General features: G+C 48.8%; 1 protein-coding gene across 2 annotated transcripts in view; it reads left to right on the top strand.

Annotated features, from left to right (window-relative positions):
- The first annotated feature begins 560 nt into the window (after nt 1–560).
- PRDX4 (peroxiredoxin 4) overlaps nt 561–12,441 on the top strand; it is a 149,635-nt gene continuing 137,754 nt past the window's right edge. Inside the window, exon 1 of one of the 2 annotated variants that reach the window (XM_078657842.1) lies at nt 561–858. In XM_078657842.1, coding sequence (XP_078513968.1) covers nt 639–858 — 220 coding nt within the window. In that variant the 5' untranslated portion in view covers nt 561–638. The remainder of the gene's footprint in view (nt 859–12,441) is intronic. The other variant, XM_078657841.1, reaches the window with a different exon arrangement.

The raw sequence follows: 12,441 nt of genomic DNA, 5'->3' as shown, positions 1-12,441 counted from the left end.
ACAATTTTACAATTAGGTCTGCCTACTGAAGTTCCAAACTTTCTCAAGGTTATGCATCTCTGCAAAGTTTTGGTCAGGTAGCCAGCCTGCCACTGACTTTAGTAGTGTTGTTACCTTAGTCAGGTTACAGAAGGGAGCACTAGTGTTAGTGCCCTTCCATTTCTGGTGCTCTGCAGCAGTTTCAAGAACTTCTTGGAGTTTCTTGTTGCTCAAATTGCTGTCATTTCTCATATTTATAAGTTTCCCTCGTCTTCATTGCATGATTTTGCTCGCCAGAAAGTGTCACTCATATTCGGTGAAATGATGTCACACATGGCAATCTGAAACCTTGGCAGCTATGTAAATAAGACGAATGATTTGTTGAACAATTTACTTGAAAAAGATGTGGGTTTAAACCCCCCTCTTGAAGGCCTCCCATAATGTCAGTGCGTTGTAAACACGTGCATATGTATTCAAAACCCGCGCTAACGCTCTATTCTCCTCCCCGCGGGCGGGTCTGTCAATCAGCACGTTAAGGCTGCGTCAACCCCCCTGTCAAGGACCGCCTGCTTCCGCCCGCAGCAGCTCACGGGTCTCCGCCCACTTCTACGGCGACGCTGAAAGACCGCGAGAGGCGGGACGGCGGCCAGCACTGCATCATGGAGGCGCGCAGACGTTGTACGGCGGCTGGCTCTGCCATCACCCTCTGCCTACTGCTACTGGTCTGCGGTGTCGTAGCCGAAGAGGAGAAACCACCGCAAAGCAGGACTAACCGGGCAGACGAGGAGTGCCACTTCTATGCCGGGGGTCAGGTGTACCCAGGAGAGGCCACCCGAGTTCCTGTTTCTGATCATTCCTTGCACCTCAGCAAGGCAAAGAGTAAGTGGAACCCCCTCCTTGCGTGTTACCTTGTCGCAGGCATCCCAAGCGGTGTCCATAGTGCAGTGGGAGCGATAGTAGGAAATTCACGAGCTGGAGGAGGTTACTAACGACCTGAGGAGAAGCTCTGCGTTGACAGCTTGAGTTGGGACTGCTGGTACTGCGCCTGGGACTGTCCCTGCAACCCCAGGACGCCCGGTCACCCTACATATAGGGAGCCTGTTCTGTAACGTGCTAACCGTTCTTCAGCGTTTAGTGTCCCGAAGCCGTGTCCTTCACATCATAGCTGCCTCGCGTTAATTACCCTAAGGCCAGTCCTTCCTAGTGCCTCACACAACGCGAGCATGAATTCCCTCTGGGCTGCCTATGTTTATGCTGGTTATTTAAATCACTGCCTCGCACTGGTTTTGAAATGACCCCGTTGTTCCCACGGCACAGTCTCCCGGCAAATTTGTATATTTGAACTGTAAAGCACATCTCTGTCTGGTTAAATGTGTTCCGTGCAGCCCTTCGCTTACCACTGGAGGGCTCAACATCAACACTTACTTCACCGCTTGCTGATATAGCGTTGAGAACTGATATAGTTCAAATAGAACTTCGCGAGGGTGTATTTTTTAAGTGAATACCATAATTATACCAAACCGTGTTAGTGACCGAAATAGAGCCTTCTAAAGAGATTGCATTTGGGGGCTATCAGCAGTACTCTTTGTTTTTCCACTGTTGAGTCAGCTATTAGATATAGTGCAGTGAACAGCCGGAGCGTTATTTGAAAATATGATTACCAGCCCTTGAAAAGGACACGTCAGGCAAAGCTCATTGGTCTGAAGCGCACGTCAAGATATCAGCCAGCTAGATAGCTGTGCACAGGGTTGTGTTTTCTGCTGTGTGGGGCAGCTAAACGATTCCAGTTAGTTAATGGCTATTAAGGTAATAATGGTACACGTGTAACAAACCCCACACCTATTTTAGATTCTCAGGTGCAAACGATTTAGAATTTATCACCACGTGCACTGTTTTTGTTTGTAGCCTGCTAATCTCACTAAAGTTGCAGGTTTTATATGGGTTGTTAAGAGCTGATTGCCCTAACTCAAGGTGTGTGTTTGTTTGGCAATTCTTTGATTAGGTTTATTTGTCATAACTTAAACATGCATTGACAGTCTATTTAGTAAGTGACCTTGCTTCTGCATTGGTGGTGAGTGGGCAGTGGCAGGGCTCTTAGCTGCTTACGTGGTGCCAGCGCGCTGACATTTCAAATTGCTGTTTGTCTGCCTGTGGTTTTAAAATCGGATACCGGAGTATCTTTTTAATTATTTTTACTTTGCAGGGCATTTGTTCAGGACACTCTGGTGGGGCCATACCTTAGCGGCTCAGGCTTCCTCCCCCCCCCCCCCGCACTCACCGGACGCACTCGGGGCGGCTGTCTTGTCTATCCTTCCTCCACGCCTCGTTCCGACAGGGTGGCTAGCACCGTTGACCGTTGACCGTTGAGCGTGGAGGTGAGAGGCAGTCACTTCTGCTGCGCGAGGGGCCGGTTAGCGGTCTAGCGGTTGGGAGGCTGACGGGCTGAGGGATATAAAAGGCGGATGTACCCCCGGAAGCGCAGCGGACGAGCGCAGCGGGCGCGACGAAGGCGCGCCGAAGTGTCGCCAAAGTCGAGCCCGTCTGCGCCCGTCCGTGGCTGATTGCGGGCGGGGGCGGTAGGCCCTGTCCCTGTTGATAAGATCTATTGGGACAGGGAGCAGCTTCTCAGCCTACGTCCGGATACCCCCTATCCTTGCAGGCATAGCATGTTAAGTGAAGATGCGGAATGTGCTCACTGTCGGTTTCGTTTTACCACCGTGTTGCAAGGTATTGGGGAACAATCCGCGTTAACATGCGGTCTTCTCAACGTGAGATCATTGCGTAAGCATAGACTGGACATATTCGAGTTGCTTACGGAGAGAAAGTTTGACCTATTATTCCTCACGGAAACATGGCTGGACCAGTTCTCCGATTCTGATATTATCGAGGCTATGCCTGAGAACTACTCCATGGTCAGGCAGTGGGGTAGGGAGGGGGAATAGCGATTTATTTTTAAGATAACCCTTGGTTGTTTTCTGGAGCCCACCCCGATTGCTGAGTGAGGCAGGAGCGTTCACCATACAAGTTAATGGGGGAATGACGATTAAAGGCTTTCTTGTATATCGAGCCCCGGGGTCCTGTACCAAGTTCAGGGAGAGTCTGTTAGAGAGCACAACAGAGGCAGCGCTACGTAGGGACAAATTCCTCCTACTGGGAGACCTGAATTTACATCTGAATAGCCCAGAGGACAAAGGAGCGGAGGAGTTCTGTAGGGACATTCAAGCCCTTCAGCTTGAACTCAAGCTCTCCAGTCCCACGCATCGTCAAGGTCATCTTTTGGACCCGGTTTTTGCTAACTGGGGAGGGGTTGAGGTCTCCACAGTGGAGCCAATCCCCTGGACAGACCACTTTTTGGTGGTATTCTCCATAGATAGCCATAAAGCCATAAAATATAGTCAGGCACCCCTGAACTATTTAAGGAGGAAGTGGGCAAAATTCTCTGTGGAGGATTTTAATGAAGCACTGACACGGGAAGGCCAGCCAGGAGGTGATGATATAGAATTGGCGGTTCTTAATCTGAATAGGCGCATTACAGAGGCGTTAGATCAGACCGCTCCACTCTGCCGAACATCCGCATGCGACCGCAAGGAAAGATCAGCCCCATGGTTTAGTGGAGAGCTGCGGCGGACAAAGGCAGAGTGTAAGCGAGCTGAAAGAGCGTGGAGGGCAACATATGACACTCAGGCCAGGGAACTGTTCTTAGAAAAAAGGCGGCTTCATCATAGGCTGATTAAAAAGTCGAAGGCGGCCTTTTATGCAGGGCAAATTTTAGGGGCAAAAAACTCGGCTAAAGAGCTCTTCTGCATTTACAAGTCTTTGACTACTATAGACTCGTCTGCAGATCCAGAAAGTTGTTCGACAGAAATATGCGATCGCATCGCCGATTACTTCTCTACTAAAGTCGAGAACATTTACTCGACTTTCTCTAACTCTCCCCCTACAGGGGTTGAGTTTGAGGTAATATCGGAAGGCACAGAGAATTCGGGGATCCTTCAAAGCTTTAGTACTCCCCCTCCTGAAGAGCTAGTCAGGGTTTGCCTCTCAATAAAATCTGGCTCCCCTTTGGACCCAGTGTCCCCTAAACGGTTGGGGGACAGCTTGGAAGTCTTGGAGCCTTATATAAGGCATATCCTGGAGACCTCCTTTAAGTCTGGCATGCTACCCAAGGGGTGGAAACAGGCAGTGGTGCTCCCTCTCCGGAAGAAATCTCACATTGGTTCTGAGGTGTTAGAAATTCTGAGGCCCATCTCACTCCTGCCTTTTCTGTCTAAAGTAGCAGAGAAGGTGGTCAACACCCAAATTATGGAACATGTGGAGGAGGCGGGATTGCTCCATGCCACGCAGTTTGGCTTTAGACCACGCCACTCTACGGAGTCCGCCCTTCTCATGGCCACAGAACATCTGAGACAGGGCGTAGATGAGGGGCAAACTATGGCCTTGATTCTGCTTGACCTCAGCGCTACGTTCGACACAGTAGCACATTCCATCTTGCTGCAGTGTCTGAACAGAGGTGGCATTGCCGGTACTGCGCTGAGGTGGATCCAGGCATTCCTAACGGGAAGAAGCTTCCGAGTGAGGCAGGGCGACTGCTACTCCAAAGGGGTATCGCTGGGCCAGGGAGTGCCCCAGGGCTCGTCCCTGAGCCCGACCCTTTTTAATTTGTATGTAGCGCCTGTTGCCTCTATTGTGGAGAATCATGGTCTCCAAATGGTATCTTATGCAGATGATACGCAACTGGTCATCTCCCTGTCGCATGCGCCCTGTCTTGCTGCGGATGGCTTCCGATCGTGCATGAAAGATCTTGCCGATTGGATGGCCATGAATTGTTTAAAACTTAACGGTAGCAAGACGGAGGTGCTGGTGGTGGGGAGAGCCCAGTCTGCTTGGTCGTCTGCTTGGTGGCCACCCTGTTTAGGATCAACTCCAATCCCTTGTCAGGAGGCAAAAAATCTAGGAGTATGGTTTGACGCGGGCCTCACTTTCGGGCCCCAGATCAACCGTGTGGTAGGCGTGTCTTTTGGGGTCCTGAAAAGGCTGAGGAAAGTCCTTTTCAATAGTCGACATTTTTGTTTATTAGGTGTTTATGGTTCGGATGGGTTTATTTATAGGCACTTTCTGCCTCCGGGATGCCAGTTTTTTTTGTATATGCCAGTGAAGGTACTGTCCTTCAGTCCTTTGTTGTATTTCCGGATTTGTTTGGAGTTCCCCACAATCTTGTGGACTGTCTTCCTTGCCCCAGTTAACAGGACCGCATGCAGCTCTTCAATCCAGGTAGTCCAATTCTGGATAGATGGAATGGCAGGCATGCTGTGTTCCGTCCGTCTTGATCCCGATTCCAAGACACCCAATTTTCAACTGTAAATTAGTTTCATCTAATCCTCTTCAATAATTTGTACACGTGTGTATCTTATGGGCTCCAGTTCCTCTCGACGTTCACATTGAAGATTAAATTCTGTAATGAGTATTGCGTGGTCGCTTGTATCATGTTGGTATGTGCAGAAGCCTAGGATCCTGTGCCTCATGCTTTTTCCTGATAAAGGTATAAGCGGTTGTTTGATAAAGGTGAAAAGATTTGAATCCTTGGGATTCTGTTGCTTGACTCAGGCCTGAGCCGAAATTAATTCGAAAGAGCTGAGTAAGTTGTTAAATGCTCTTACAGTGGGTGTGCCTTATTCGTCGTTCGGACCTAGATGGTGGAGGTTGAAATCCCCGGTGTTATTCAAGTCTGTGTGGGCATATTCACAAAGCACTTCTTCTAAAATGGCAATGGTCTGTTTAGTAATTACTGGCTTCTGGAGGCCATTGTTATTGTGATATACATTGATGATTAAAATTTCCTTTCTGGATTTGCAATCAAGTAGGCTATTTATCACAATGCACTGTAGCGTATTAAGCAGTTTCCCAATGTATTTAATGGAGACTTCTATTGTGTTTAGCGTATATTGCAAGGGCACCCGAGGGCCTGCCGTAGGATTGTAATTGTCTAGCTCATACGTGCATTCTTGCAAAGCCTTGTAAGTGGACTTATGCGGTTGCCCAGGTTTCCTGTGAGCAATGAATGTCCCCCTCCTGGAACTTTTCCATTGCCGATGTGCTGTTTAGTATTCTTGTAATTCCTGCCACATTCCATGTTATGAGCTTGAGGCGTGTTTTTTGTGGTCTCTTTTGCGGTCCATTTTCTTTGTAATGAGATTGCGTTTTTTACCTTTTGTGACTTTGGGCTAGGAGTAATTATTGTAACTTCCTTGTGGTGGCCTTGCAAGTCACCTTGCGAGTCTGGGACCTGAGCTAGCCTTTGTCTATTGTATTATCTTGTATTGCTTCGCCTTTCAGATAATACATAATCTCCCACAAGGTGGCTCAAACACGGCAAAACAGGAGGCATAAAACACAACACTTAGAAATGGGTTTTATTTTACAAAATGCAAAGACTCTCTTTTTCGAATAAGGCTTTGGGTTTTTATTTATGCAATGCTCTCTAAAAGAAAGGCTTTCCCAGATGCCAAAATGTATCTCATTCAAATACACTTAGAGATATATATTTATATGCAAGCAATAATAACACACTTGGTAAATGCAACAGTTAAATGCATGAATAATACTAATGAATATACAAGCAGCAAATAATGAGCAGGGCTCAAATTCCGCTCGCATAGTCGAGCTAAATTTAACAAGGTCGAGCTGTTTTTAGGTCCTACTTGCACTTTCTGGCGAGTAGGAAAACAAACAAACTTTTGTTCTCTTTCTGTGAAAACGGAGCAAATGTGACAAGATAACAAGATTTAAATGCATTTTTATTGCTCACAAAGTTAATGAGCAATAAAGATGCCTTTAAATCTTGTTATCTTGTCAAATTTTCTCCGCTTTCACAGACTGAGGTCAAGTAGGTTGCAGTTAGGTCGAGGAAGTTTTATGGTACTAGTTCTGCAGGACTGGTACTAGTTCTGCAGGACTAGTACAATTTTTTGGATTTTTCGAGCCCTGATGCGAACACTCAAGAGAATATACTGGACGTCCTGCAAGAGATCAAATGGATATATACATTGAATCAGAAAGAAAACACCCCAAATGACCACAGCCACTGGAGCCACGCATCACAATGGTACTAGTCACAGAAGTCACCTCACCCGATCATTCACTCGACATCCTTGCCAATTCATGCTGGGGGGGCCCGTTCACAGCTGGCTTGGACTCTCGACCGGGACTCTGGTTCAGTTTGTCTTACTGCAGTACATCTACTCTGTAAGTGAGCTCCCAACTCAGCTGTCAACAAACCTCCGCTTTATAGTATCAAAACACACACTAGAAGAATAGTCTTCTCCCTGCGCTGAATAAATCTTACAGGAACTGACCAATTTCCAGGCAAGCAGTCCACGGCCAGAAAGCAGTTCTCGCATCCCCTCTACATTCTCGCATGTTCCAACCTTTTATCTTTACGAAGCTCATGAAAGCCTTCCAGGGTACATTAAACAATCTCTCACAGAGAGTCCTTAAACGTCATGAACCCAAATAACTTGCAAGCGTGTCTGTGGGCGCAGAAAAAGCTCAAGCCAGGCAGATTCAGAATTCAAGATGACAAGAGGCCATGTCAAGCCAATAATAAGCAATTAATAATTGTAAAACGCAGTGCACATTTGTGCACCACTGCTTATAGCATCACATACTTCATCTCTCAATGTACAACACAGTGCACATTTGAGACCAAAAAGTAAATTCCACATCTCTCGCATATATCCCACACATTCTGTACATGGCAAGGCTGTTCTACTGCATAACAGCTCCCACTGAAAGACTGCACGATTAAAAGAAAGAAACCTTTAAGAGAAACAAGGCCTATGTAAGTTGTACATTCAAGCTAGCATTAAATAACACACCAAAGTGAATTAAAATGGTAGTCCAAGGTCATCACAGGTTGTCAGACCACAAGAGGGCCTCTAGCACTACTTATCTTCAGTTAGTTTTCTCTCACTTTGAACTTCTATTTCACTGAAATCAATCTTGAAGCTGGGGGAGATTTTGAGGAGTGAGTCCTTCTTAGGTAACTTTGTCTGTTAACACCATTTCTTTAAAAAAAAAAAAAAATATTCAGTGCAACAGCCCTCTTGAATGTCGGGCACGTGGGTATTTTTCATTGCCAGGCTCCCATACCACAATGCCCACTTTTTCAAAGCTGTTCTTTTCCCATAGGGCCAAGTCAGCGTGGGCAGTTGCCTTCCATGTTGGTAGTGTGTTTTCTATTGTGGACCATTGCTTGTTCTCCTCAAAATGTATACAGCGGAGGTCTTTGCTCGTTGTGTGTGCCACTGAGGCATGTATTGGAGCAATTTCAAGATAGTTTCCCCTATGGAGAGTATCTTTCCTTCCTAGTGACGTAAACTGAGGGCAAAACAGTGAGGCCACTGTGTGGGCCGGAGAGTCCTCTTCAATATTTGTATGGAGTTGTGTGGCCCTGTTTTCCGTTAAAAAAAAAAAAAACAAAAAAAAAAAACAACCTGACTGCCCCGAAAACCACCGACACCTCAGACCGCGTGACCACCCACACCGATCCCTGCTCACCTGGACCAACATAAACAATGACACCATAAAAATCATGAACCCCATCCACTCCGGCTCTCCTTCAGATCCATGCCCACACCACATCTTCCACAAAGCTAGCACCACCATCGCACCCGATCTCTGCAAGACCATCAGCATCTCCTTTGAGACAGCAACCTTCCCGGAGAGCTGGAAGCACGCCGAGATCAACGCCTTACTGAAGAAACCCAAGGCGGATCTGAGGGACCTCAAGAACTTCCGGCCCATCTCCCTGCTCCTGTTCCCGGTGAAGGTCATTGAGAACACCGTCAACAGACAGCTGACCCGCTACCGCTAGGAGAACATCCTGAACCCGTCCCAATCCAGGTTCCACAGTACCGAGACTGCCCACATCGCTGCCACCGATGACATCCGGGCCCTGCTGCACAACGGCAAAACCACGGCCCTCATCCTCCTGGACCTATGAGCCGCCTTCGACACTGTCTGCCACCGCACCCTACGCACACACCTCCACAGCGCAGAGATCCAAGACAAGGGTCTGGAATGGACCACCTCCCTTCGTCTCTGGCAGAAACAAGAACGTACGCCGCCCCCCCGCCCCCTTTCCGGTTCGAATCCTCTGAGATCACCTGCGGTGTACCCCCAAGGATCATCCCCCCAGCCCGACATTGTTCAACATCTACATGGCACCGCTCGCCCACGTCGCATGATGGCACGACCTCTTCAACATAGATGAAGAACAGCCGTCCGAAGCTGAACTCGGACAGGACAGAGGTCCTCAACCTGGGCTCCACCCCCTCAGCCTGGGACGACTCCTGGTGGCCGTCTGCACTGGGAGCAGCACCGACACCCACTGACCATGCAGGCAACCTGGGGTTCATCCTTCTCCATGGCCAAGCAAGTCAACGCAGTCTCGGCCGTCTGCACTGGGAGCAGCACCGACACCCACTGACCATGCAGGCAACCTGGGGTTCATCCTTCTCCATGGCCAAGCAAGTCAACGCAGTCTCGTCCTCCTGCTTTAACACCCTTGCATGCTCCGCAGGATCTACAGGTGGATCCCCACCGAAACAAGAACGGTCACCCAGGCCCTCGTCGGCAGCAGGCTGGCCTACGGAAACGCCCTCTACGCAGGAGCCTCGGACAAACTCCTGAAACTACTACAACGCATACAGAAGGCCTCTGCTGGCCTTATCCTCGACATCCCGCGCCACAACCACATAACACCACACCTGAGACCTGCACTGGCTCCCCGTCAAAAAGAGGATCACCTTCAAGCTCCTCACCCATGCACACAAGACGCTCCACAACACCGGACCTGCATATCTCAACAGACGACTCACATTCTACACCCCAAACCGACCGCTCCTCCGCCCTCGCCACCGTCCCCCATATCCGAAGAGCGACCACCTGCAGCAGATCATTCTCCCACTTCCTGCCAAGACCTGGAACACTCTCTCCATCCTCCTACTGCAAACCCAGGACCTACTAACCTTCAGGAGGCTCCTCAAGAACTGGCTATTTGAGCAGTAGCAACTGTCCTCGATTTCCCACCCCCCCCGACGCCTTGAGACCCTCATGGGCGAATAGTGCGCTTTACAAATTTACTGATTGAAAGTGTCAGCTTTACAACTTGAGTGAACTGAGCTATTTTGTAACGTGTTAGAGTCTATTTTTGAGTAAGTACAGTATTGTGGATTTTTGTTTTTTGGTCTTGTGTTAGGTTGTATTATAAAAATAAGTATTTTTAAATAGACTTATGTGGTGTCCATCTGTAGTGTTGTTACTGTACACAAATGCTTTACTCGCTGCCTCGGAGATAAGCCTATATGTATTCAAGAAGGACTAGCCTATTTTATGTGTGATCCAGGACTGTATGGGAAGGAAAACTATTTGGTTTCCTTATGAAGGCCTCACCCACCAACATAGTTGGTGGCGTGCTTCATCATCAGGCCCACCCAGTGTCATCGAATGTGTCCCGGATGTGCTTCAACGCCTGTATTACAGCGGAGCAGGTATTTTTACTGAGTGTGCAGTGATAGTGGAGTGAAGGTGAAAGTTAAAAGCTATCCAGTGGTCCCAATACCCCAGGGGGTTTCCTTTAATGTCTGCACCTCTGGTAGCGATAAAAGCAAGGCGGTGGATGTAGGTGGAGTAATAATTGGGAACTCCTGCATCTGGTGAGTGGTCTGAGTGGCAGTAAAAATACCTGATCCGCTATAATACAGGCGTTGAAGCATACCCGGGACACATTTGGTGTCACTGGGTGGGCCCAATGATTAAGCATGCCACCAACTAGGTTGGTGGGTGAGGGCTTCATAATGAAACCAAATACTTTCCCTTCCCTTCCCTTCCCATACAGTCCGGAGTCCTGTATAACACACAAAATAGGCTAGTCCTTCTTGATTGCATATAATAACCCTGGGGATACAGACTATCTATCTAGTCCTCTCTCTCTCTCCTTGATAATTGGATTCTGAGAACCCCTGCTCCCCCCCTTGGTAGGAGCAGGCAGGCTTATTTTAAGAGTGTAGCCCCTTACCCTGACTAGACGCAAGGGTCCCTGTTGGGTCAAAGCTACGTCTGCCAACTAGAGACCCCCAAATCTAACAGGCGGGAGCACTCCTTGCCCCAAGCTGCACCTAGGCGGGCCACCTCCACAGCAAAGGGGCTCGACCGTGCACATCGCACTAATGCCGCCAACTTCCCCAGTACTCGCTATGGCTATGTCTCACAGGGGCTCTGTCATGTGGCTGTACCACATCTATAAATATTTCTCGCCGTGCACTAGGTGAAAATATGGTGAGTCTGGCGTGCTTTTTTGCTCGGACTCTGAGGGGTGCACCCTGCTGTCGGCCTCCTCACCCTGTCTGGTTCCACTTCAGGAGCTGTGCCCCCTCCAGTTGGCACTGTGAGCAGGGACGGTTGCAGTGCGGACCCAGTTAGCCCTTCCGCTAGAGGAGCTGATTAAGCGAGATGGGTATAGGAGGCACTTCCTTAACGCAGGCCGATTCCCTGCTGACACTGTCTCTGGGCCCTCCCACTCCCCCTCGATATGCCCCAGCATCTAGGGCATGATTGTTCCGGAGTAGCACGCGGAGCCCGACTTCAGGGAGCACCGTCTCTGCGCCCGACAGCCAACCGGCTGTGGCCTGTTCCAGCTCTGGCAATCCTGGGCCCTCACCTGCTCCCCACGGGCCACTGCTCCAGCCGCTGCCTTATTCCTTGCTCAAAGTTCTTGCCTTGAGTCACCACACCGCGTGATCTGGAACACTGTGAGTATAGTGCAGTAAATCATTTCTTTTCTATACATTGGCATAACTGTGTGTGAACCTGCTGCTCCAGCATTTTCTTCAGCTGTTCTCTGACATCTCTGGGGATTGGTGCTTTGCTGTGGAAATGATGGTTCAGCGGCCTGTCTGTAATTAAATAGGAAGCAAATCAGGCGAAAATCACCCAGACACCATAAGGCTGACACCATTAACAGGACTCCCTGAAAAACGCTTCAGCAAGCTACCATGCCCCTGTGTGCCACAGCTTCCTGACCATTAATCGGTGGCTGTTGTCTGTACTTGCCCAAGTTAGTGGGACTTAAAAGTAAAGGGACCAGTTCCATGCCACTCTCACAGACAAGGACAGCCTGAGTGGGAGTCCTGACTAGGCCAGGACCCACTCCAGAACCCAAGGTTAACCATACTAATCCCTTGGGGGCACTACCACTGCTTGTACTGCTGCCAGTTTCTTTAGAAGTAGTAGTAGTAGTAGGTTATTTGGTGTTAACCTTAGAGCAGTTGGCATACTTTGCTCTGGCCTTCCTCCTTACATAGGTAACACCAAGATATCTTGCCAGAGGAAGAGGAGTTTTGGGACCCACCCACCCAGAGGAAGATTTTTTGGAACCTTGGGAAGACTCCTTTTTGTCTTTAC

The sequence above is a fragment of the Lissotriton helveticus genome, chromosome 8 (assembly GCF_964261635.1).
Source record: "Lissotriton helveticus chromosome 8, aLisHel1.1, whole genome shotgun sequence".
NCBI classification, from domain to species: domain Eukaryota; kingdom Metazoa; phylum Chordata; class Amphibia; order Caudata; family Salamandridae; genus Lissotriton; species Lissotriton helveticus.
Note: the sequence above shows the minus strand (reverse complement) of the source record. Positions and strands in the feature narration are given on the sequence as shown.